This window comes from Capsicum annuum, chromosome 7 (assembly GCF_002878395.1).
Source record: "Capsicum annuum cultivar UCD-10X-F1 chromosome 7, UCD10Xv1.1, whole genome shotgun sequence".
Classification (NCBI taxonomy): domain Eukaryota; kingdom Viridiplantae; phylum Streptophyta; class Magnoliopsida; order Solanales; family Solanaceae; genus Capsicum; species Capsicum annuum.
Window position 1 is genome coordinate 208499846 of NC_061117.1, and position 21226 is coordinate 208521071.

The 21226-nt window shown below is 33.7% G+C and overlaps 1 protein-coding gene across 1 annotated transcript; it reads left to right on the forward strand.

The window, feature by feature from the left end:
* The first annotated feature begins 18088 nt into the window (after window positions 1-18088).
* On the forward strand, window positions 18089-21117 carry LOC107878388 (NAC domain-containing protein 73). Its single transcript, XM_016725353.2, has 3 exons — window positions 18089-18557; window positions 18810-18999; window positions 20265-21117. The coding sequence occupies exons 1-3, from the start codon at window positions 18438-18440 to the stop codon at window positions 20831-20833; spliced, it is 879 nt and encodes a 292-aa protein (XP_016580839.1). The 5' UTR covers window positions 18089-18437; the 3' UTR covers window positions 20834-21117.
* The last annotated feature ends 109 nt before the right edge of the window (window positions 21118-21226 follow it).

Consider the following 21226-nt stretch of genomic DNA (forward strand, 5'->3'; position numbering starts at 1 on the left):
TTAGTTCAGGGGGTAATAGGACCCCCTTTAAGTTGAGGTGTGTCATAGCCTTTTTGGGTATAATTCACGGGGAGAATTGGGTATTCTCTCTTATAATATTTTTGTATGTATGTGTATATATTTAAAGCCTCTTATTAAAGTGTGGCTTTAGGCCACTAATTTTATTAAGATGCTCCTACCGCTGCTATCTACGCCAGAAATCAACTAGTTGACTAGAGAATGTCGTCAGTCAAAAATAGAAAGTGAAGTAGATGTATATAAAATTGAGAAAGAAATTTCAACACAAATTCAGATCAAATAAGATATAAAGACAAAATATCTATAAATTAAAATCAAAATTCAAAAATCTGATGGAGATTACACTTTGAATTTTATATTCATAAAATAAAAAGACGGAGAGAAAATATGGAGAGAAGTAAAAGTAGATAAATGGAAGAGTAAAACGAGGAGAAAGATTTGATTCAAAAGGGATCAAATGCATATTTTTACTCTTCTAATGGATATCTTGAAGTTAACTTATGATTAAAATTAACCCAATAACAAATAAGATTATTAGTATAATTTATGAAATCTGTTATAGCTTGTAATTTAAAACACAATTCAATAATTATAAAAAAAAAAATATAGTTAAATTTGTAATAAATAATCTCACAAATTTACATTTGTCTTCCCCCTCCTCCCCTCCTCCTCATGAATTCATTTTTTTTTTTAATTTATGACTCAAGTTTAATGTGGTTCATTATAAAAGGGCACTTGAACCATTAAAAAGCAACATTTTAAACACTTTTTTGGTGAGTGTAACACACTCTCCCACATAAGCTGCCACGTCAGCTGCCACATGTGTCGCGTCATCTGTCACATCATTTTCAAGTGTTTCATTAAATTCCAAGTCATTTTTAAAATGCTACATGACAAATTAAATATTAAAATTAATTTAATTTAATAAAAAAAATTATAAATTATAGAAAATTTTAAATAATCATGTTTTAAATTAAATATACAAATAATTAAATTGTAAAATGTCATTTAATTTATTTTTCTCACAAATTAAACATCAAATTCATTCCAAATAATTAAAATTCTTCTCCAACTAATTTAAATTTTTAACTATAAATTCATATATACAGTGTCCAACTTGCAAAACCGACATAGTACAGGGGTCCACTAAATCATTTTGCGTTATAAAAATGAACTATAAATAAAAATACATATAAAATTGCAAAATAACATAATTTTCCACCACTTTACTTTGCACTTCAAAAGGCTAGATAAATGGATTGTAAATAGAAAATACATATGAATTAATCATACCTGTAAACACCTAATTTTGTCCCTCTCAAAGACCCAAGTTATTCATTTTTACCCTCGTCTTACCATGTGTCCTACCCCATGTGATAATCCCTTCACAAAAATACAAAATAACAACCCTTAACAAAATCCCTAACAAATTTTATCTTATTTTAATCCTATCCTAACCACCTCACCCCTCATCCTAACAACAGTATCCTATGAAAATAGGACACGTCACACCCCAATTTCCCTACCCCTCACGTTTTTATCTAAGTTGAAACCATTTCTAAGGAAACAAAAAAGAGTGGGCCCCACGAAAGAATATTCCTAATATTGTTCAATTCCTAACAGAAAAGGGGAGGGGGACAAAAGAGAATTTCTATCTTTAGAAAAAAGAAAAGGCCCACGGGAGAATTCATCTTCTCCAGGGGTATAAATACGCACCTACACACATACTCACTATTACATACATCCACAGCACACAAGGAAAAGGGGGAGATGGTCATTTTTCTTTTTCAATTCATCACAATACACACTCACACCATTTTCTTCCTCACAACACACACAGCTACACGAAAAACACACACATAAAAAGTAATAAGCACACACAACCACCTCACCAAATACACTCACCACTCTCTCACCATCGTACACACGCACAGTAGAGTTCAAGAAGAGATGAAGACGGATAGCAAGCAGGAAGACAAGAGAGGGAGAAACGAAGAGGAAGGAGTAAATCGAGAGAGAAAAAAAAGAATTGAGAGGAAATAATGAGAAACAGAGGTTGATTGAGAGAGGAAAGGAAGGGACGAGGGGTTGATTGGTTCTGGCGAGACAAAAACAGAAAAACCAGTGCTATTCCAGTGAAGATTTCACCGGGAAGCATCGAAATCTTCAGCGAGTAACTGAAATTAGTCCAACCAGTCCCGATTCCAGCAAAAGCAGCTGGAAATCGGTCGAAATAGTAGCTGGGGGGTGCGAATTTGGTGCGAGACTCTCTGGGTTTGAGTTACAGGTTTGACATTGAGTTTTCAGTTGGGTCGAGGTCCCGTTCGTGAGCTTCAATCCATCGCCGGTTGTTGAAATAAAGTCATCAATTGAGGTCGATTCTTCATCTTTTGTTCCTATTTTGTGAATATTTTTTAATGGTGTGATTTTGGTTGATTCTGATTGAATTAGTTGTCAATTTTGTTGCGAAGTATGTTAATCACGTAGTTCGATTTGGGGTTAAGTTGGATTTTGGGGAAAGAGATCAAAATTTTGATAAAGTAAATATTGTTGCATTTTGATTCATCGATTGTTGATTGCTTAATTTGGAATAGCTATTGATTTTGGATAACTTCGATAATATCAAGATTAGGCCGAGAATTGATAGGCAAAATAGGTTGGGTAGGCAAATTTAGAGTTTGTGGTTTTGGTTAAAAGTTTGAAATTTTGTTGAATGTTCGAAATTTGGTGGAATGGTTTGGTTTTCTCACATTGAAAAAATTGTATCCATTTGGCTAGGGAATACCCCGAGATCCATTGTAGTTATTGACCGGGGAATGCCCCGACGTATTATATTGGTGGAAGACATTCGTGATGAAGGCCCGAGGCATCGGGTAAAGCATTGAAGCGTAGTTTAGGATTAATATAGGTTTACTTTTCAGTACCTTTTTATTTCGGACTATAATAATTGGACTGAACACTAATTTCTTGGATTGTTTCGTTTTGTTTGTTTGATTGACTGTTGTGGTTTATACTTTTGTAGTGTGAAATTAGCTGATATTTTCTACCAAGCGACCGTGGTCGAACCACGGGATCGAGGGGTGCCTAACACCTTCCCCTCGGTCAACAGAATTCCTTAGCTGGAATCTCTGTTTGCAAACTAGTTTCAAAGAGTCAAACGATTTTTAAAAGGATTTTTCAAAGGTGACTTGGCACACCCGATTTATACCAAGTGGCGACTCTGAGTTTTGAATATAAAAAGTCCTTTTCGAAATAAAATTTTAATCTTTTGTCACTTTAATAATAAAAATCCTTTCGACCTTTAAAATCAAATATTTTTGATAAAAAATGGGTTTGACAGCTCTGGCGACTTTGATGAGAATTTTTTAGAATTTGAGCTTATTTTGAAGTTATATCGGCTTAGTTTGGCACTATAGGTGTATAGACATTTTGTTTGTATTTTTTTGTGTTATTGTTTATCATTGTTGAGTGCCTACGTGCTCTTTGTTTACAGTTTTTACTTTATGTGTTACCGCTTTATATCTGGCATCATGTGCATAACCCGAGTCTTTCTTTCTGCAACAAGTCCATAGTACACGTGTGTACACAACCTATAGTTGAGTCACCCTTATTTTAGGAGGGGGAGCCGTTAGGTTGTATGGAGTAGGTGGCCAGCTAAAGCAAGCCACTATCGATCATACGCTCTTCCGAACAGCCTTATTAGTAAACCCCAATGTAGGTCAGCCTTTAGGTCATGTTTATGTGCATTATACGAATACCTAGCGGGGCCCACTTGGTCCTTCGTAGGAAACTCACCTTTAAAGCATCCCTACGTGCTAAATGTTGTATCTCTGAGGGTAGCGTGGTCATTTGATAGACCGATTTAGGGAATGTGTTAGAAGTAAAGTCTGTAGATAAGAAAGTGTTGAAAATAAAAAGAAGGGAAGAAAAGAAAAGTGAGTCGGAAAAAAAAAGATTTTCGTAGTTTTTAGAGTTCTTTATGGCTTTTGTTTTTCACTATTCAAAAATTCAAAACAAAAAAGATTTTTCTTTATCTTTCGCACTCATTGTCTGAAAAAAAAAAACATCAAAAGATTTTATTTTGTTCCTTTATCCTGCATTCATAATTCAAAATTTTCAAAAAGATTTTTTAATTGAAGCTTTTATAAAGAAAAAATGTAAAAAAGATGGTAGGAGCTTTGTACATCTCATATAACGAAAATACCAAAAAGATTTCTTTTCTCTTTCATAGTTGTTGGTGTCAGTTTTGTGTGAAGTGTCTAATTGAAAACCCAAAAAGATTTTATCTTCATCGTTCGTCTGTAATCACGTTTCTTAAGTCAAGTCTTAGTTCGTTTTAATCCTTAATTGTCCAACCTAGATGAACTACCACCCTTGATTCTCCTCTCTCGGGACGTAGGCAGTCTATTATAGGTTCGGAGATCTTATTTAAAAAATCCAAAAAATTTAGAGTAGATGTTTCATACATGTCTTGAAAAGAAAAATACAAAAAAAATTTCTTAATAGTTGTAGGTTTTATTTTTTTTGGTTGATCTTATTTAAAAAATTCAAAAAAGATTTTCTTCACTCTTCATTTAGAATCGATGTTTCATACATGTCTTGAAAAGAAAAATACAAAAAAATTTCTTTAATAGTCGTAGTTTTTTATTTTTTTGGTTGATCTTATTTTAAAAATCCAAAAGTATTTTTTTCACTCTTCATTTAGAGTAGGTGTCTATGCATCAATAAAAAAAACTACAAAAAGATTTTCCTTTAATAGGTGCAAGTTTCATTGTCGTATGAAATGCAAAATTGAAAACCCAAAAAAAGAGTTTCTTTGGTAATCATAGGTTTCATTTTGTATTGGTTATTAAAGCTGAAAAATTCAAAAGATTTTCATCTATTCTGTTGACAATTTATCATTTTTCTTTTCTTCTTAAAATTTCAAGAAAAAAAAAAGAGTTTAATTGGCCATTTTGGCAAGACTTCACGAACTACGCACACCTGATTCTCCCTTTTTGGTGGTGAGATACGTAGGTGCCCTTCTTGGGTTCGGTGACCTTTTCAAAAAGAAAAAAAAGAGGTTTTGAAAAAAGGTTGTTGAACTCTAACGTATTTGGTATTTCTTTTGTTTAGTTAGTTTAAGGTGGTTGGTTTGTGGCAATGAGCTGGTCCTCCACATCACACCAAATCTAAGGAAGGCTTAGCTGTGTCCAACAAGGATATAGAGAGTGACCTCATGGATCAAACAAAGAGTCAAGAAATTGATAGTTTAAAGGAAGAGAATTTGAGAGTAAGACAATAAATGATGAAAATGTATTGAGCTTGGGACAGTGGGCTACCTCCTTCTCCATTCTCCACTATTGACCTTACAAATACCTTGAGTCTTCTACCAGAATCGCAAAGTCAGTTTCCTACTATTGTTGATGCACCACAGCATGCCTCAGAATCTATTCCACGTCAAATGCACCTCAACACTTCCACCACTCTTTCTTTAGCTCCTCAGTATAAGTCTACCACATTCACATCACCACATACCGTTTTTGCTTTTGTTGCTCAACCTTCTACTAAGGCTTCCACTTTGGCTATCAATCCAACGATTGTGTTTCCCCAGTCCACTAGTGAATCCACGTTCAATACTCGTGATGATCATTGTTATACTCTTGAGCCTACAGTTAAGTTAAGTGAACCGCCAAAATTCCTTACTAAGAAGCCTAGCATGCTAGAAGACCCAGAGAAAATGGTTAGGAAAGTTAAGAGTGTAGAAAATGATATGAAAAGTTCCTTGGGACTTGTGGTCTATGAATATGTTTCATATAAAAATTGGGGCATGTTTTCAAGTCTTAACCTTCCTCCAAGCTTTGAGACATCAAAATTTGAGGAGCTTGGTGGACAGGATAATTCTGTGAAACATTTGGGACGATATTGCAATCAATCAAGGAAAGCTGAAGGAAAACACATCTGTTGTTGTGCCTGGGCCAAAGCAGAGTTTGAGAGGTCCAACTCACCAATACTGTCAGCCTCAATCCCGAGCTTACATATCAAATCCACTTATTCATCTACAACAAGGTTCCTCTTATCAAAATTCAAGGAGTTCCATTCCACTTCTTCAATGTCCTTTAAACAAGCACAACTGTGTACCCATCCATCTTCTTATCCACAATGGCATGCACCTGTCCCTCAATATCGTCCTCGACCCCCACAAATTTACCAAGAAACCTCTAAATTCATGTTTCATCCGAGGCTAGAGTTCGCAAAGAGAAGAAAGGAAAAGGATAATTTCACTCCTATTAGGGAGTCCTATGCCAGTTTATTCCAGATATTGAGACATAGGGGCATCATTACTCCTCTTCTTGGTATACACCTGACCCACATTCAAGAAATTTTGATCCTAATGTATGATGTGCATATCATTCTGATGTTCAGGGTCATAGTACTAAAGATTGTTGTACTTTGAAAAGAGAAATAGAAAAGATGATTCAAGATAAATTGATTGTGGTGTAAAACATTAGCCCTTCGACCATCCCACAGAGTTCTTCACCAGCACACGGTACTGCACAATATATGCGAGGCAATGAGTTAAGCATGGGGATCCAGAACTTATTTGTTGAAGAAAATGTGTCTGACAATGGTGGAAGCTCTAGTCATGATTATATACAAACTAGTGGCTAAGATGTCAGGCTGATCAATTGAGAAGTCACCCCTCTCCCTACTAGGAACAGGTCTAATAGTTTGTTTTGTTTTTTGAATTATTTCAGGGTTGTAGTTCGGGATCTATCTTGTTTTGTCCTTTTGTCATTTAGGTTGAAACCCTTCTATCTTTTATTTCAACTAAATAAATTGTCCATTTTCCTTTGTATTTTAAATATGTGTTGTTTGTCTGTTTTCGTTATACAGTACATTTTATGTTGACTCTATTGATATGGCATGCTTGCGAAATTTTCAGCCAGACCTTAAAGTCCAATTTAACCATAAAACATAGAATCAGAGGGCTAAGGTGAGAAAAGAAGACATCTGAGAAAATTGGTAGAGTGCTGAGACATTTGGTGACAAGTTAAAGCCTTCTTTCAAAATTAAGGCAATTATTTTGAGAATCACAAGAATAACTTAGTCATCAATTGAAAAACATAGCTCAATTGGGTCAAACAGTGTCTGTGTGATCCTATCAAGAGGAACAGAAAGAAAATCAACTTCACAAAAGCATGATGAATCATTCAATATGAGGGATGTACAACAAATGTGGAGTTGTATGTTTGACAAGTATAGAAAAAGAGGTGACACACATGTTCGGGGAAAGTTAGTGTTGTAAAATATGTCATAGTTAGTGTTGTAAAATATGTCATAAATGATGCTGATCATGCACTTTCATATTGTATGCTATGTACTAGTATTTTCAAGGATTGATATGACGAAGGCATTTCATTCTGCTATCACAATATTGTGTCATCCTTTGTTTACCCCATTTGAGCCTTAGTGTTATTTTCTTTTATACTCTTATTTTGGAATCGAGATAGAAGAAAAGTATCGAGCAAAACAGTAGAGTTAGAAAAATTTCAAAAAGAAAAAGAAGAAGAAGAAAATATGTCCAAAAAGAAAGTAAAGAGAAGAGTGTTGAGAAAAATAGAGTCAGAAAGTTTCAAAGAGAAAAAAAATCAATAAACGAGAAAAGCAAAAAAAAATCAGAATCAAGCAAAAGAACAAGCTGCTAGAACTACGCGTGACCTGATTCTCCTCTCTTGGGGGTGAGATACGTAGGCTGCCCTACTCTGGGCTCGGTCCAACCAAATAAACAATTTAGAATACCCAGTAAAAAGAAACTGGGGCATGAGTTAATCCTCATTATTTGAGTCGAAAGTTGTAAGTCTTACACCACTTCAAGTGTCGTTTGGGCCTCATGTCATCCCTTTTTTCTAACCTTATCCAAAAGCCAAGTTATAACCAAAGAAAGACCTTTAGATCAATCTTTGAGAATGTTAAGGCTAAGTATGCAATGGATATGATGATGCATTTTGGGTACTACTTGTCTTCCTCAGCATAAGAAATCAGGAGAGAAATAAAAATGAAAGAGTCTTATTAGTGAAAACCCTTACGGGCACCGTAAGGCAATGGTAAGTTAAGAGAAATAAAAATGAGAGAGTCTTATTGGTGAAAACCCTCACGGGCACCGTAAGACGACTGTGAGTTGAGAGAAATGAAAATTAAAGAATCTCATTGGTGAAACACCTCACGGATACCATAAGGCAATGGTGAGCCGAGAGAAAGAAAATGAGAGAGGCTTGTTGGCGAAAATCCTTCAAGGTGTCACTAGCCAAATGAGGTCTCTGAATGCAATTGGCCCAAGGAAGTAACTCAATTTCAGGGTCATTAGCTCAACAACAATTGGTGAAAGTTTTGGATGAAAAGATCAGGCAGCTTAATCCAAATGCATGGCATAATCATTAGAGTTGATTGTCATTTTAGATAAAAATTTTGTTTCTTTGTTTCAAATAGGGACATTCATTGTCTTTTATTTCTTCTCTTTATCTTTATTTTTTTTATTTTCTTAAGTCAATTATCCAAATAAAAAATCATTGTCATTTTTCTCGTGTCTTTAAGTCAAGTCTGTGACAAAATAATTGAGAAAAAATTTTAAAACTGGCTACCAGCTTCTTCAATTGCATAAAGCAAGACAAAGTCAGCATATGAAGAGACATGATTGTGAGCCAAATAAGGCATGCAGGAAATTTTGTCAACAGACAAGTTGGGGAACTCATGAAAATACCAGGGTTCAAAGGGTCTATCTGAGAAGCATGGCAAAGAAGAGATACTGTGTTTGTTTCAGTCACTCTTAATAATCTGAGTTTGGCTCAATGATTAAAAAAGTCAAAGATATATGCTAATGGTTGGAAGCAAGGTTAAAAGTGACGGGGGCAAGAGCGATCGTCGAGAAAGCTAAAGCCACAAACTAGACATCATGTTTTAAACTCACAAGTTTTCTTTGATGAAACAGGAAACATAGTACCTTCAAAGCAGGGACTTCAGAGCATAAACATCAAGGGCTGCAATGCCTCACTTTTACAAAACTCCATTATATGTCTCACTTTGATGTTTAGTAATCTCGATTCTTGCTTAATACAAATATTTTCTAGCAATTTCTTCGGAATCCTCATCATTTGCGGCTAAAGTCATAACATCAAATGCCTCTTTCATTAACCCATTCAAACGAATTGCCATAGAGAATTTTACTGTTTTCTTCTTTGTGATGTATTCCTCAAATTTGTCTCCATGCTTAGCATTCTTGGACCATCTTTTCAAAATGTATTTCTCAGGAAGATAAGAAAAATTCAAGTCAAAGAATAGAACTTTTAGTGCGTGACAACATAACCAACCCATGGACTCAAACATATGACAACTACAAATAATTGAATTTTCAAGGGAATTAAACTGGACAACTTCAGTTTGTCCATTTTCACCCTTTAAAATTGTATATTTGGTAGTATTGTCATTAGTTTCAGCACTGAGTGTTCTTTTGGTTGCCCCTTGCAAAAATTCATGTTGGAATCTTATGTAAATTCTTCTAGTGTACACACTAGCAGCATGTTTTAACATCCCACAATCTTCTATGGATATTTTAGGTATTCCTCGAGATTTATAATCCTCGGCTGCTTCAATATCTCGCATTTCAGTTGTTCGCTGCTCATAATATTTTACAAACTCAGTTATACTCATTCCCTTGCATGTCATTTCTGTGAAGACCCTATTTGTGCTCTCACTTCTTTGAGTTGATTTGATGTCTGCCGAGAAAATTAAACGGCTAAATGCAGGACACTACTTTTTTCTCAAATCATATAACTTTTGAAGCCAAGTATTACTTGCACAATCTCATTCACTTATCATTTATGCCATACTAAATCAAATTCTAATTCCGAATTGCACCTCCACAAGAGTGTATCAAAATAGTGTCGAAATTCTGACTTAAAGTAAAGCTGGGGTACATTTTTTTGAGCATTTCTATCAATATGCCAGTAACATAGTCGATGACACGTGTTAGGAAAGACCTCTTTAATTGCCAAGGCTATGGCAGGAGCTTGATCAATATAAATTATCTTTGGTACTTTTCCCTCCATTGACTTCAAAAATGCTTGAAATAACCAAACAAATGAACCACTGATTTCATTGCATAAGAATGCACAACCAAAAAGGGTATTTTTTTCAGTGGTTGTTCACACCAACAAATGGAGCACAAATCATGTCATATCTATTTGTACGATAAGTAGTGTCAAAAATCATCACATCCTCAAAATACTCGTAGTGCGATTTAGATATACTCTCTCCAAAAAAAATTGCACAACCTACCATCTTCGTCAACTTGAAAAGAATAGAAGAAGTTTGAGTCCTCTGATTGCAAATGCATAAAATGATTTATCAAATTTTGAGCATCTCCACTATGAGCATCTTGTTCAATGAATCCTACATTTTCAACTCCATCCGCTTCATTCTGAAGATATCAACAACATTTTTTGTACGAATACCGGCATCAATCATAGAACCAAGAATATTTTTAGTAGCATTTGTAATCCTACGATCAGAATGTATGAAATGTTTCAAATTATCTTCTATCATGGGATGACTATGCACATCATTGAATTCACAAACTTCCTATATTTCATTTGAGATTTTGAATTTTATACGAGCCATACAACCATATCTATATTCTAATCTTTGTCGATTTCTTTCTTGAAAAGGAGAAATTTTATCCGATTGTCCTTCACAAGAACAAAGAAATAAACGCCTTGTGTCTCTCCTTTTACATTATTAGTCTTTCCTCCCTTTCGAACACCAAAGCCTCTTGCCACGGTATATGAATTATCTGCATTGTATGATTCCTCTTCCGAATTAAATTTCATGTCAATCTCAAAAACAAAGTTCTTGCTAGTGTTACAAATATTAGGCTCGTTAACGCTGAAATCTACAATAATAATTTTTAATTGTAAGTATCAAAATTTAATAAATAGATAAACTATAGATAGTATACATTTATTAGAGATCTCTACACTTAAATTACCTTCTTGGGCAGAGGAGTCTTTGCCTTTGTCACCATGTGCATCTTCCATTTTTCTATTTCAAGCACAGTTTTATTAGAAAAAATTTACAAAAATTATTTTTTATGTTGACAGGATCAATTGACCATGAAGATCATTCAGTGAATGATACACAAGATACGGACACAATGAAAAGGAAATATTGAGAAGTGAATGACATATGTTAACATTAGATATTTGTATACGAAAATAAGTAATAGCATTACATATGTATATAAAATAAGGTGATTGTAAAAATATAAATAATAATGAGAGAAGGAAATGAAAGAATAAAGGCCATAGATGGATACATCAAAAATATTTCTTCTAATTTTTGCTTGAGTGAGAATGTTGTGAGAGCAATGAGTGTAAAACTACTTCAAAAGTTTTGCTTTAGTTGGTTTGGATGTAGTAGAAAGAAACTAATTAAGGAGGGAAAAAGGTATTCTCTTTTCCTCCATATTTATTGTACTATATATAGTCTTAGTCTTTTCCTCCATTTTTATTGTATTATATATGTAGTCTTTTGTCATTGTATTTAATATTTTATTTAATTTCTTTTGCAAAAGTATCAAGTGGATCCCACTTTTCAAGTGTCAATCAATAAATGAATCCTCTCACAACTTGTGTTGGTTGGACCTCAACCATAGCAAAATTTTCCCTTCTTTGCAAATCCCCATCAACCTTTTAACATAATCATTCATTCGTACTTAGGGAGTGCAAAAATCAAATCAACTGATACATCGAACCGATAAAAATATTATTGATTTATTGTTATTGGGTTATTGGGTTAATGGTTTGTTAATGATTTTATAAAAAAAAATTATTGGGTTATTGGTTCGGTTTAATTTTTTTTTATTGGGTTATTGGGTAAACCGATAACCCCATAAGAATATATATATATATATATATATATTTCTCTTTTTTAAAAAAAAATTCTACCAATTAACAAACCTATTATTTCAATTATACAAAATCTTAATTTCTCTTAACAGCATTTAGTTCAAACTTGAAGATTCATGTAGGATTTTTGGTTGTAACTAAGATTCGATTTTTTTCATGTTAGTTACTACTATTTCTATTTTATGAGTATTTTCTTATCGGTTAAACCAAAAACCGAACCGTTAAGAACTAAAAACCGATAAACCAAAAACTGATAAAAAATATCTTATTGGTTTAGCATATTTAAAAATCAAAAATCAGTAAACTGAACCGAACCAACCGATGCACACCTTTTTTTTTGGTTCCACAGCCGGCGGCCGTGAGACGAATCCTTCGTTCCTACTATCAGCGCACTAAGAGGTAGGGAACTGGCCACAGAGTTTTTTTCCATTCACCAGAGGTGGGGATCGAACCCCCAACCTCTAGCTTAAGGGTTAAGGTGTTGAACCATCACACCAACCCTTGTGGTTCGATGCACACCCTTACTTACTCCGAAACCAATACCTCTCTCTTAGGGGCTTTGGGTTAGAAGGTTCATCTGAATTTCGTTCGATGAAAATTATATTATTTATAATTCTAATTTTTTTTCCCACCTGGTGTTTGATATTCTCATTGGAGCCTCGACTAATTTGAATCGCGCATTGCAGGCCCATTTTGGGGGTGGTTCTCCCAACAGGATTTTCTCCATATCCAGGGCTCGAACTCGAAACCTCTGATTAAGAATGGATTGGCTCCACCACTATACCACAAATCATGTTGATCAAAATTATTTTTATGTATATATAATAGATATTAAACCCCCATTAACTAATTCGAATATTTATTTCTTTATATGTTTAGTGGATTCACTTGAAGAATTTTTAGGTTTTTGTTTCTTTTTGGCTTATTATCGTGTGATGAGATTATAGGTGGAGAATTATTATCAATGCTCTAATCACATGTCCAAAATCTTCAACATTACAAAAGTTGGGTTCGAAATGATTATCCAAATGTGGAGGAAGAATCTAGTTTTCCATACCTACAAGAATCTAATTTTCCCAGGTTTGCGTAAATAGAAAATAACAAATAATAATAATAATAACAATAATAATAATAATAATAATAATAATTGGTGGTTGGATTATCATAGATCTCTTATTTATATTTTGAGAAAAGACATAAAGTAACCACTGAACTTATGCGAGATTTTCAAAAAGACACTTTAACTTTGCGGACGACCTATTACCCCACAAAAGTTATAAAAATCATTACAAAAGGACCATTTTGACCAATTTTATCTTCAATCCTAGTCTAAGTTTAGACGCGTGCAGATCATCTTCTTTTTTAATTAATTAATTTAATTTTTTTAACTTCTCTTCTATTTTTCTCTTCAAATCTCCATCGTCATTAACACCCTTCACTGCCATTAATATTCAAATAACAACCACCGACGCCCGCCACATAAATTGAAATAAAAAGGTAACATTTATTGGGTTTGTGCTGACACGGGCTTCAAAATCTAGTATTAATATTTGAAAGGTAAGTGTACTCCGATCACCGCACCGTCTCCAACTTCCTCCATCTTTGTCTCGCTGGAAAATTTCACCGGCAAATGAACCCCAAACCAATAACGATATTAATTCCCCAATGACAACACCCAACAATAGTAACTCACACCAAAAATAATTATTTCTACTGAAATGTGCTTTGAGGGGGAAGATTGAGCGTATAGTGTAGGTAAATTATGAATTTGACATTGCTTGAATTTTTTTTCCTCAAAACATAATTAGAAAATAGAACTTGATTTTAAAAATTTTAACCAAATTAAGACGAAATTAAAGCTTCAATGACTTGAAAGTAAGAAAAAATTAAGAACATAAATGAAAAAATCTCATCTTTTAAGATTGATTTAGCTGAGAAGAGATTAAAAAAGAGTGACATTTTTTTTTTTTGAAGTCAAGCTCCAATGGCTATAATAATGGAGGTTTGGATTAAAATCTAATTTTTAAACAGGAGAATAAGGGTTTTTAAAATAATTGTCAAATTTATTACACGTGACAGTTTTTAATTAGTAGTTGCAACCAATTTTCTTCATTCACGCGCGTCATAGGTGTGACCACATGCATAGGCTCAAAATGGTCTATTTAAAAGGATTTGTACAAATTTTATGGTGTAATAGGTCGCTCGCAAAGTTTAGATGTCTTTTTGCAAATTCGAGATAACTTTACTGGTTATTTTATGTTTTTTCTCTTATTTTTTTTACAATCAAATTTCCTTAGTCAATCGATCAGATGTAATTTAACTTTTATGAAAAAACATATAATGTTGGTGCATTTTATTATTAAAATAAAAATATTAAAATGTATGATAATTAATAGGCATAAAATGAAGAAAGTGATGTCATTATCCTGTAAACAACGACAATATTCCTCATTTGTATCTTCTCGTAGTATCAGAGAGATTAAATTGACAAGAATGTTATGTAACTACCAAGACATATTTTTCCCACTAATTCCTATTAATTGTCCGCGTCTCCTCAAATAATTATTCAGATTTTTGTCATTTATTTGTGAAACAAATTCTACACTTTATTTTTATTTGAAAAGACATATTTCATTAGAAATTAGGGTGGTAGGAAGTCTGTGCTCCTAGTGGTATTAGGAGCCAAAGGTAAACAGTTAGGGGCCACATCCCGATCCCATAGGCTAGAAATGGAATATTTTACAAAACAACGAAATTTGGTTCCGTTAATGTCTGCTTCCACACAGGATACAACAAAAGGCGGCATGTCACACATGATTTTTGGGGATGTCATGATCCCTGCTCTAGTTCCTTCCTTCGCCAGTAAGTCCGCCACTGCATTCTACTTCCTGAAAATCTTCGTTGGTGGTTGCACCTGCAATTCCCCTATCAATGACCTGCATTCCAGAATAATGTTGTGATAGAGGGGGTGATTGTTAGAAAGCATGTGAATTACATTACTAGAGTCGGTATCTATGATGAAATTGTGCAAATTATTGCTCTTGGCCAGCATGAGGCCTTGACGCAGCGCCAGGAGCTCAGCCATGGTAGGGGATGTGTGGAGGCAAATGATCCAAGTATCCTAGAATTCATTGGCCGGAGTGGTTCCTGAATACTCCCCCTATCCCCAGCTCCTGGGTTGGCTAAAGATGAACCATCAATATTGAGTTTGAGAAGTCCAGGTAGAGGTGGGTTCCACATGACTTCTATGGGGGAGTTCGTAGTGACTCTTGTATGGGGTTCAACAACTAGCGAGGAGAATTCAGAGGAAAGAGTTATTGCTTGTTGGGTAGAGATGGAGGAGGCTTTGGCATTGAAGTTATTGTCATTTCTGGTTAACCAGATGACCATAGGCTGTGGGATGAGAGTATCATCCCATGACAACCAGTTGTTGAAGGCCTTCCCTTTAAGGCTTTTCCACACTTCAGTCTAGTTGTCTGGGTTAATGTTCCCCCATTCACTGAAGGGTTTAAATTGAGGCTGGTTGATCAATTTGACCCAGAAATCAGCAGCATTCCGACATTGAAAGAATATGTGATTGATGTTCACAATGGGATTGGCGCAGAGGGTGTATTGGGGGTTGATATTATGACTAATGCGCCTGAGGTAGTCGTTGGTGTAGGAGGTTCCAGAGGAAGAGTTTGACATTGTTAGGGGCATTTGCTTTCCAGACCAAAGTAAAGTCTTTGTTATTGGTTGTTGCCTGGCCTAGGACTCTCAGGTGGTTGTACATGCTACCAGTGCTAAAGGTGGCATTGCTGATGAGGCCCCAAATGGGGATGCCCTCCTTTGTGGAGTTTTGAGGGAGGATGGTGTTGGTAATAGCATCCTTAACCTGCTGAGGAAGATCAAAGGATAAAGGATGTCTTCTTCTTTGTATTGTTATAGATTTAAAAAAAGAAGAAAAGTACTGTATTTTATTGTATTTATATTAGAGATTAGTATAGTGAAAGAGAGATTCGAGACAAAGAAAATACTCAAAGTCTCCAACTATATACACGGAAAAAAAAAGAGTAATTATATGTGGAAGGAAGATGTTCTTTTAATTTGTGGAGCTTTGGACTCTTCCATAAATCTAGAGTTGCTTGAGTTTTGTGAAACGTTAACAGGTTGTTGTATTCTGAAAGGAACAAGTTAAAAGTGATACTGTTGAATCGATGTATATTATGCCGTGTATTTGAATCTCCATAAAGAGAGCGAAATATTTTGTCTCAACCTGAAGATGCTTTTATTCGCTTTTGTTCATCTTCACTCTTTAACTGCAATTTATTATTATGATATAGTACATCAACATATAACATATGAAAAATCAATTTCAATAAAACTTAACTGTTATAATAAAATATTAAATACATATATCTAGTTGAAATTGTTAAAAATGAAAAAGGACAGCTTGGAGCGAGATTACAATGTCCGTTTGGTACAAACCCCACCAACTTTAGAATTGACAAATTTGGATTGTAACAGCAGCCAGAAAACGCAACACTTTAAGATGTGGTTTGATTTGCGGATAAAGTTATTTCTAGATTATAATTATTGAAATTATATTTTTTATTTTATGTAAATATATTCAACCTCTCATGTAGAATGAAATAATATTAAGTTTGAGGTATAAATTTATCGTGAGATTAGTCATATTTTTAACTAGACAAAGTATAAATATAATTTTAAACTCAATCTTGAAATATTCCATGGCTTATCGCATGAACCAAATGACCCCGTACACCCTTTATAAAACTTTTGAATGAAATAAGACCAGTGGCGGAGTCACATGTAAGTGAGGGGTGTCAATCAATTACTTTTTGTCGGAAAATTATACTATGTACCTAGATAATTTTATATATATATATATATATATATATATATTACATATTGACACCTCTTAGTAAAAATTGTGACTAGACAAGGTTCAAGTACAATTATCCTAGTTAGATATCCTACAAATTGATCACTAAGAATCTGAAGTATGAAAACTCTTCCGTCCGTCTTGTTTTATAATGATATTTGACAAGATAATAAGGAGTTCGTCAAGATGTCAGTTCTACTTCAGTCTTTAGCAGAAATACAAAGTAAAGATATATACAATAGATTTTTATGTTCCGATTCTTCTCCGAACGTCACGCATAGAAAAAGTTTTAGTCCGCCGACATGCATTTAACCAAACTCAATAAATTTAATCCAGATCTTATATTTGTATAAAGAAAGCTCATTGAATAAGTGCAAAAATTAAATTCAAAATTCAATTACTAACAGTTGTTATTGCTATCTCAATGTGTGCATAGGTTTCTTATTTCTTACATTGCATGAGAAGTTTAAGTGAAGCAATGGAATTATTGGTGGATGTTAAAGTTCCTCTTGTTTTTTGTTTCTATCATACCAAAAAATGTTTTGTCTTTGTGTACACTCTAGGGTGACACTAGAACTGTAACTGTGTGTTTGTGTGTTGGAGGGGTGGGTGGGGGTGGGGGGTTATGGGAGTGAAGGAACTAATACTAGGTTGCCCTATTTACACTCGAGTACTTTTAAGTTCTACTCCTGTTTTTCTTTTTCAATAGTTTTAGTTTTTAAAGAATTAATATAAATAGTCGCTCAGTCAACTAATTCAATTAAAAATAGTTGGTAGATGTACAATATATGTATAATTTTAGTCTAATATGTACATTATTGTGGATAATAAATGTACAATCTATGTATACCAATTAGCAAAAGTAAATAATAAATCTTTTCGGCTATTCTTATAAACAGGGACGAAGCCAGCCTTTGGCACGGGGGTTCACCGAACCCCCTTAGGGGAAAAATTATACTATTTATATATCACTCAAAGTATATATTATGTATATATAATAGATGTCGAACCCTTTTCGATTAGTTTTTCTTCAAATTTTGACCCCCTTTTGTAGAAATCCTGGTTTTGTCTCTCCGTATAAAGATCCCATAATTTTTTTACAATGCATGGTAAACTGTCTTTATTAAAATGTTCCTTGTCAATGAAATAATCAATTAAAATATACCCTTTTGGTTCTTCACAAAGATATACATTTATTCCACTTGAAGCATTCTTACTTAAATGAGTTAAAGAAGAAGTGAATCCCAAGCAAACACTTTTTTTTTTCCATCTTTGGTACTACAAATTATATTGCTCAACTTTTACATCTAATTTTAATCTTTTAGGTGTAAGATGAAGTAACAACAAGAAGTATAGGTACTATACAAAGTGGGGAAAAAAAAAAAGTAGAATTTCAATAATATACCTTCCCAACTTTGGAGAGCAATTAGGTTGAGGGGAGAACATGAGTAAACACATGTTGCTTTTTCCTTTTTTCTTTTTAACCCTTTGCCTTTCCTTCTACAAATTTTGTTATTTTGGAATAGTACTTAGTGAACAATAGTGAAAAAAAAAGATTTCCCCCTTAATCAAGAAAGTGAGAAAGAATAGAAATGACTTGTATCAATATTGAAACTCTCAATAATGTTCCATCAAGTAATGGATACAACACTAGTGTTACTAAGACAAGAACTTGTCCTTCTTGTGGTCATTTGATCAAATTTGAAGAAAAGGTTAGTAATTTTTCTTTCTTTTTATTGTTTTAAGTTTTGTTATCTAAATAACATGATTGAGCCGAGGGTCTTTCGAAATCAGCCTCTCTACCTCCACAAGGTAGTAGTAAGGTCTGAGTACATTTTACCCTCCCCAAACCTCACTTGTTGGATTTCACTGGGTATGTTGGCGTTGCTGTTGTATATAACATGATTAATGATTTTAATTTTTTTCTTTTTTTTTTTGTGAAAAAAATAATAATTGAAGTATAGGCTGGGATACACAATCTTCCAGGGTTACCAGCTGGGGTGAAGTTTGATCCAAGTGATCAAGAGATTCTTGAACATCTTGAGGCAAAAGTGAGATTGGATGCACACAAACTTCATCCATTAATTGATGAATTCATCCAAACATTAGAGGGAGAAAATGGAATTTGCTATACTCATCCAGAAAAGTTACCAGGTAATTAGTTAAATTTTATAAATACTAAAAAAAAAATCCCTAATAAGTCCTTTGCATATGAGGGTATAAAATCTCATTCTAATTCTTAATTAATATGTGTAAATTAAATGCAAGAAATTTGAAGATCTAAATCAGCCTGTATCATCCATATTTAATAAGCATTTGATGGACTATTCAACCTGATCAACCTTTAATTTAAAAAAAAAAAAAAAAATACTGATCAATCTTTGTTATTGGTGGAGTTAGATTATCGTTAGCTGATATCTATTTAGCCATTCAGACAGTGCTGACGTTTTTTGGCTATGCATTATACACCTCATGATGATCTAGCTTTAAACAACGTCGAACCAATTAACAATTTAAATCTTTTTCAAATATTATTAGATAGAATAGACAAGAATAAGACGAATTTGCTAAAAGTCTTTTCAGCTATAACTTTTATACATGGTGAAATAATTATTCTAAGTTTGATCTTCTCACTCAATCTCTTTAATATTGTTGAATGAATACAATTTGAAAATGTTCTATGAAACACACAACTACAAAGATAATGTTTTCATGTATGTTTGATAATCTTTAGGTTATTAGTGTGTAGAATTCTTGCTAAAAATGGATTAATTAAGACATGTACTTCCCCGTACTCACATTAATCAGAAGAATTTAAGTTTTATATTATGATAGAGGGAAAAATATTTATATAATCAGCTTATATTGTGCATATAATTCACCACTATAAGTATTGCAATTGGTAACTAACATGATATCACATGTAACATGTTATTTTATGTTGATGGTAAAGATGTAATATACATATACAACAACAACGTACCAGTATATTCGCACCAAGTGGGGTTTGGGGAGGGTAAAGATGTAATAGGTCTTAAATCTTAATCAAATATGAGTTTAAAATATACATAAGAAAAATTGGTAACTAACATGATATCACCTGTCATACTGTATTCTGATGGTCTATCGGATACAACCTCTCAACCTTACAAAGATGGGGTGGTCTTCGAACATCTTATGCTCTTCAAACCGCACTTGTGGGATCACAATGAATATATTGTTGTTGGTGGTGGTGGTTTGTTGGTGTAAGCAATTTCTTACGCTATCAGGTCATCTAAAGAATATTTACAGGTAAACCTCCTTAAAACGTGAGAATTGCAATGTTGAAAATATTGCCTACTATAACAGATAAAGATGACCTGATGATGTAAACGTTGCGATGTGTGTATATATATATGATTATGTCCTTGATGGTGCAGGAGTGGCCAAAGATGGTTTAGTTCGACATTTTTTTCATAGACCATCAAAAGCATATACAACAGGCACAAGAAAAAGAAGAAAAGTACACACAGATATACAAGGCAATGAAACTAGATGGCACAAAACAGGCAAGACTAGACCAGTTGTGTTCAAAAACAAAGTGAAAGGCCACAAGAAAATACTTGTTCTCTACACAAATTATGGGAAACAAAGAAAACCTGAGAAAACAAATTGGGTAATGCATCAATACCATCTTGGTGATAATGAAGATGAAAAAGAAGGTGAACTTGTTGTTTCTAAAGTCTTTTATCAAACTCAACCAAGACAATGTGGTGGTAACAACAACAACAATAACAATAATTCTCTACTCAAAAATAATTGTCCTCCTATTCCACAAGTTAGAACAAATATTGGTCAAGTTGGATCACAATTTGTTCAATGTTTCAATCCAACTACTCTCATATCCTTTGAACAATTTGAACATAACACTCGTCCAACGACCACGATGACGATGAGTCCTCGTCTTCCGAATTTTAATAACCTCCCTGACGCTTCATTTATTCCCTGACTCTTTTATCCTTTTAGATGAGACAGTCACACACCGAATGAATAAGTTATTGAAACAAAAATTAGGGTGGACAGGAGGACTACGGGAAGAATAAGGAAGAGTTCTCTTGTAAAATTTTCATTTTTAATTATGTTTATATTTTTGATGTGGTTATCCTATGTATTATTATTATTATTATTATTGGTACTTACTTTGTACAAGTGTATATGGCTCATGACTGGGAGAGTGACTAATTAATCGAAGTTCAACTGTACAAAGATATATATACTAATGTAATTTTAGCATATATCTGTATTCGATGTTCATTATTTTCTTTTGCTAGTAATCTTTTTTCCTTTCTTATATTTGGAACTTTAAGGTAGACATTGTAGGGGACTATTGAAATTGTAGCAC

Excerpts from the sequence above, each read along its gene's own strand:
- LOC107878388 (XM_016725353.2), top strand. The coding sequence starts at position 18,438 with ATGACTTGTATCAATATTGAAACTCTCAATAATGTTCCATCAAGTAAT. Across the intron at positions 18,558-18,809 it reads TGATCAAATTTGAAGAAAAG|GCTGGGATACACAATCTTCC; the intron begins GTTAGTAATTTT and ends ATTGAAGTATAG. Across the intron at positions 19,000-20,264 it reads TCATCCAGAAAAGTTACCAG|GAGTGGCCAAAGATGGTTTA; the intron begins GTAATTAGTTAA and ends TTGATGGTGCAG.